The sequence below is a fragment of the Sabethes cyaneus genome, chromosome 1 (genome assembly GCF_943734655.1).
Source record: "Sabethes cyaneus chromosome 1, idSabCyanKW18_F2, whole genome shotgun sequence".
NCBI lineage: Eukaryota > Metazoa > Arthropoda > Insecta > Diptera > Culicidae > Sabethes > Sabethes cyaneus.
The window spans coordinates 41,422,900-41,426,797 of NC_071353.1; the positions used below are offsets into that span (position 1 = coordinate 41,422,900).

The 3,898-nt window shown below is 42.5% G+C and overlaps 1 protein-coding gene across 1 annotated transcript; it reads right to left on the bottom strand.

Annotated features, from left to right (window-relative positions):
- Positions 1-502: 502 nt before the first annotated feature.
- LOC128742409 (hexamerin-1.1-like) lies at positions 503-2,635 on the bottom strand. The gene has a single exon (XM_053838802.1). It carries the CDS (start codon positions 2,633-2,635, stop codon positions 503-505), a length of 2,133 nt encoding a protein of 710 aa, XP_053694777.1.
- Between the last annotated feature and the right edge of the window lie 1,263 nt (positions 2,636-3,898).

Below are 3,898 nucleotides of genomic sequence, written 5' to 3' on the forward strand. Positions count from 1 at the left end.
CGTCGAAAAGCCTGTTTTCGGACGCAGTTTTTGGGCCCAAAACAAAGGGTATAGTTTCAAAAAAGTATTCACTTCATTATTTTTGCCAATCTTAACACAGGAAATATATCTTCATGAACAGAATTTTCGTTTCAACTAAAAAACTGCTTTTGAAATTTACAGAATCAATAAGCCGTCATTGTTTTTATGAATTCATGTGTTCAGATTGACAAGGGAAATGCAGTGAATACATTTTAAAAACAAAACTTATATTTTGGGCCCAAAAACTGCTTCTGAAAATCGAAAAGTTTATGATGACTCTTTTGGGGAATGCGCGTAAGACATGTGGTAAATCTCTACGTCATCATTGTTTCTAATTAGTATTACTAATATATATTAAAAATATTTGAACGAGAATAAGAGAATAGTTTTAAATAATATATTTATATTCTAACACATACAGAGCGGACTTCAAGTTTCTTCAAGTTTTAACCCTAACCAGTGCACTCGCACACACACACACTCAAACAACCACCGGATTAACCTCCGTTTCGCTCTTGTGGTAGATCATGGTTTCGTAGTACTTCATGTTCGGCGTAAACCAGACGCTCTCGTCGATCTTGCGCTCAAAAGGATAGCCGAATGGCAGCTGGTCGATGTATCGCGCCCCGGAACCGACTCCACAGGACAGCACCGGATCGTAACCGGTGAAGCGTTCAACCTTCGGTGCAAAGTACGGAGAGACCATGAAGAAAAATTGGAACGGCATTCCGCCCTTTTTACCCTTCGGTAGCATCATACGTGCCGGGAAACCGCAGTGCGCCTCGGACATATCGAGGGGGAACTTAGACTGGCCCTGGTAGGCCAGCATAATCTTCTTGTACAGCTCGAAGTAGGTCGTTCGATCCTTGACAAACCAGCTGAAGTCCTGTGAGTTGCGAGTGATCAAGTTCTTACCAGGTACCAAGTCGACAAGGAAGTGTTCTAACTCGAAGAAATTTTCACGGTTTTCGTTTACTCCGTAAACGTTTCCATATTGGTCATACTTAGGTCCGACGAATACTACAACAACAGCTTTTTGGGACTTGTCGGAAACTACGTTCAGATTGAAGCTGAACGGTAGATGGTTAAGTCGCGGCACACGAGCGTAGATAACGAAGTCTTCCCCTTGATAGTGAGCCATTTTTCCAAACTTCTTCATTTCGGTAGTCTGCATAGTAGTGGTATCGAACACTTCAACATCCACGGCATTGGTGATATCGGCATCGAATTTGTCGAAGTACGTTACCAGTTTATCCATCTCAACAGACTCGATTTTAACACCAGGGAAGACCAGCTGCTCCTTGGTGTAGGATGGAAACTGGTCTAGGAAACGATAGTAGAATCTGATTATACGCTTGTAGAGTTGATAAAATACGGGGTCTCGCATAGTGGTTTCAAATTTCTCCAGAACGGATGGTATAAAACGATACTCGTTGAACATTTTGAAGGAACCTCCCAGGAAGAATTTTGAAATGATTTCCAGATAGCCGTAGTAGCGATTATTGACACTATCACCATTTGATTGGATGAGATTACCGAGATATTCCACGCTTGCTGGAGTAGTGATATTAGCGTATTCCCCATTGGGAAGGATGACGTAGCCTTGATCGATGGCTTCCAGTATTCGGTGCTCGTAGTCCTCAATTTCTTCCAGCAGATAACTTTTGTCCGTCGTTGCAGCATAAAAATTGTCACGCACTGGGAAAGGAACTCCATTGTAGTAACGTAGGTACGGGTAGTAACCAGTTGTGATTGGTTTATGCCAGGTGAATGGTGGGATCTCCCCAAGATCGTTGGACAACCTCTCCAAATAATAACGGGCAAGCAATTGTTGGTGCTGATAGAGGTAGAACTCTCCTCGGCGGTCCTGATACAGTCCGAATTCTTTTCCTCCCATCCAGAAAGGATAGTCTGCGTGGAAGTAATAATAATACGAGTTGAGACCGATGTCTTCGGTGAAATAAGCGACACGTTGATCTGGTCCTGTGTGTACGTAATAGCTGGTGTAATTGCTCGGAATCACGGCAGTGTAGACATCATTAATCTTCTTCATCTTGTAGAATCCTTGCATCTTATACCGCTGAGCTTTACTGATAACCATATCGTTGAAGAAGTAAAACGGATAGATTTCATATGGAGCAGGAAGGACGATTCCCTGCATGTCGTGTCGGTGAAGAATAGCAACGGTCAATGCGTACACGAACATACCTTCATTGACATGGAAACGGGCCCAACACATGGTCTTGTAAAATGTGTCCCAATCCTTGGCGTAGTAGAACAAATGGAACAGTGCAATAACTTCCTCTCGGTGGAATTCATTGTGAATGGAGAAGATCTCTTCCATCGGTAACATTCCATGATTGTATAAATCAACAAATTCCTTCACCGCTTTAACGTTGGTGTAGTGATCCAAGTTTTGTTCTACGTCGTACTTTTTGGAGTCATCCCAAAGACTCGTGTGAAGTTCCGGCTGATGAATATGTTGAAATATTTCCAAAATCGCCTTCTGTTTTACGAGAAACGTTTTATCACCGTTTTTCACATCCTTGGTCATGTAGCTTCCGTTTGCAACTGCAAACATGCAAATAACGGTCACTGTCAATATCGATCGCATCGTCCCTCACCGAACAGACTACTAACTACTGATGGCCCCCGGTTCGCCAGGGTGGGTTTTTATAGTCAACACCTGCCATACCCGGTGTTAAATGATAATTTGTGTCACCCCTGACCGACGCTTATCAATACGCTGACCGACCACAGACACGGTAGCCCGGTTATCGTCGGTCCGAAAAATATGTACCTACAATAATGTTGCAGATTCATTATCATATTCGTGGTTTTCTGCTATTGTTGTTCTCCGGCCATGTTTGGCGTTTTTATGATGCCAGCGTATCACGATGCACTAGCTCAACAGATGCCATAACATGACTCCAAAAAAGCCGATTTAATCCACCTAGTGGTAAAAGTAAACTTTTTCATAGCATTTTACTTGTTATTTGAGATAAAAGGCAACAAGTAGGCCAGCAACTACAAGGAATTTATAGTAAATGTCACCTTAAAGCTTCAAATATCTGATCGTACCGCCAATGTACTGTACTAGTTTGGTTCGATTCGCGGATCCCTCAGCTTAGGAAAAAAGGAATGTTATACAAACTTAGTAAGCGTTATTGCAATGACCCTCCCTTACCTAATGTTCCTAATTTTCAACACCTTTTGTTTCATTACTTTCTTTCACCGTTCCCTTCGTCGATTGTAAAAAACTAAAGTTAAAATTTTTTCAAAACCTTTGTTATACAGTATAAGAGTATAACAAAGGTAAAAATGTATATTTTTGGCCGTTAGGACGTTATCTCGAGGGGAAAAGATCTCGGTACTGGCAGCATAGGCAGGCAGGCAACACGGTCAGAGCGCAACCTTATCAACCTGTCGACAACTCTCAAAGCTGTTTACATTTAACATCACAGCTCTGAATTCCCAGCCCCGGGGAGAAACGCAAAGCATTTTCAACATAGAAGGAAAGTATTTAGGAACCACGATGTTGAGGCTAAGATAAGCTTGTCGTGTGTGGTTTTCGTTGTCGTTCTCACACACTCGTACGGTTCTGATGCGCCTCGTACACAGAAGAAGTGCAGAATGGCATCCTTAACAACAGCAGGAGCAGCACACATCTCAGATAAAATTGAATACTCTTTCATAATTACATTTTACATCACTATCGCGATGGAAGCGACCGAAGCGTATCACTGTTGTATGCGGCTGGATGAGGTGCTTTGTTATACTGGCACAACACTAACTACCTACTGCCAGGCCAGGACGTCCGGAACGGAAGGACGGAACTTCATGGGGAGAATTTATTAGCAACAAGTAACGCGGCTTA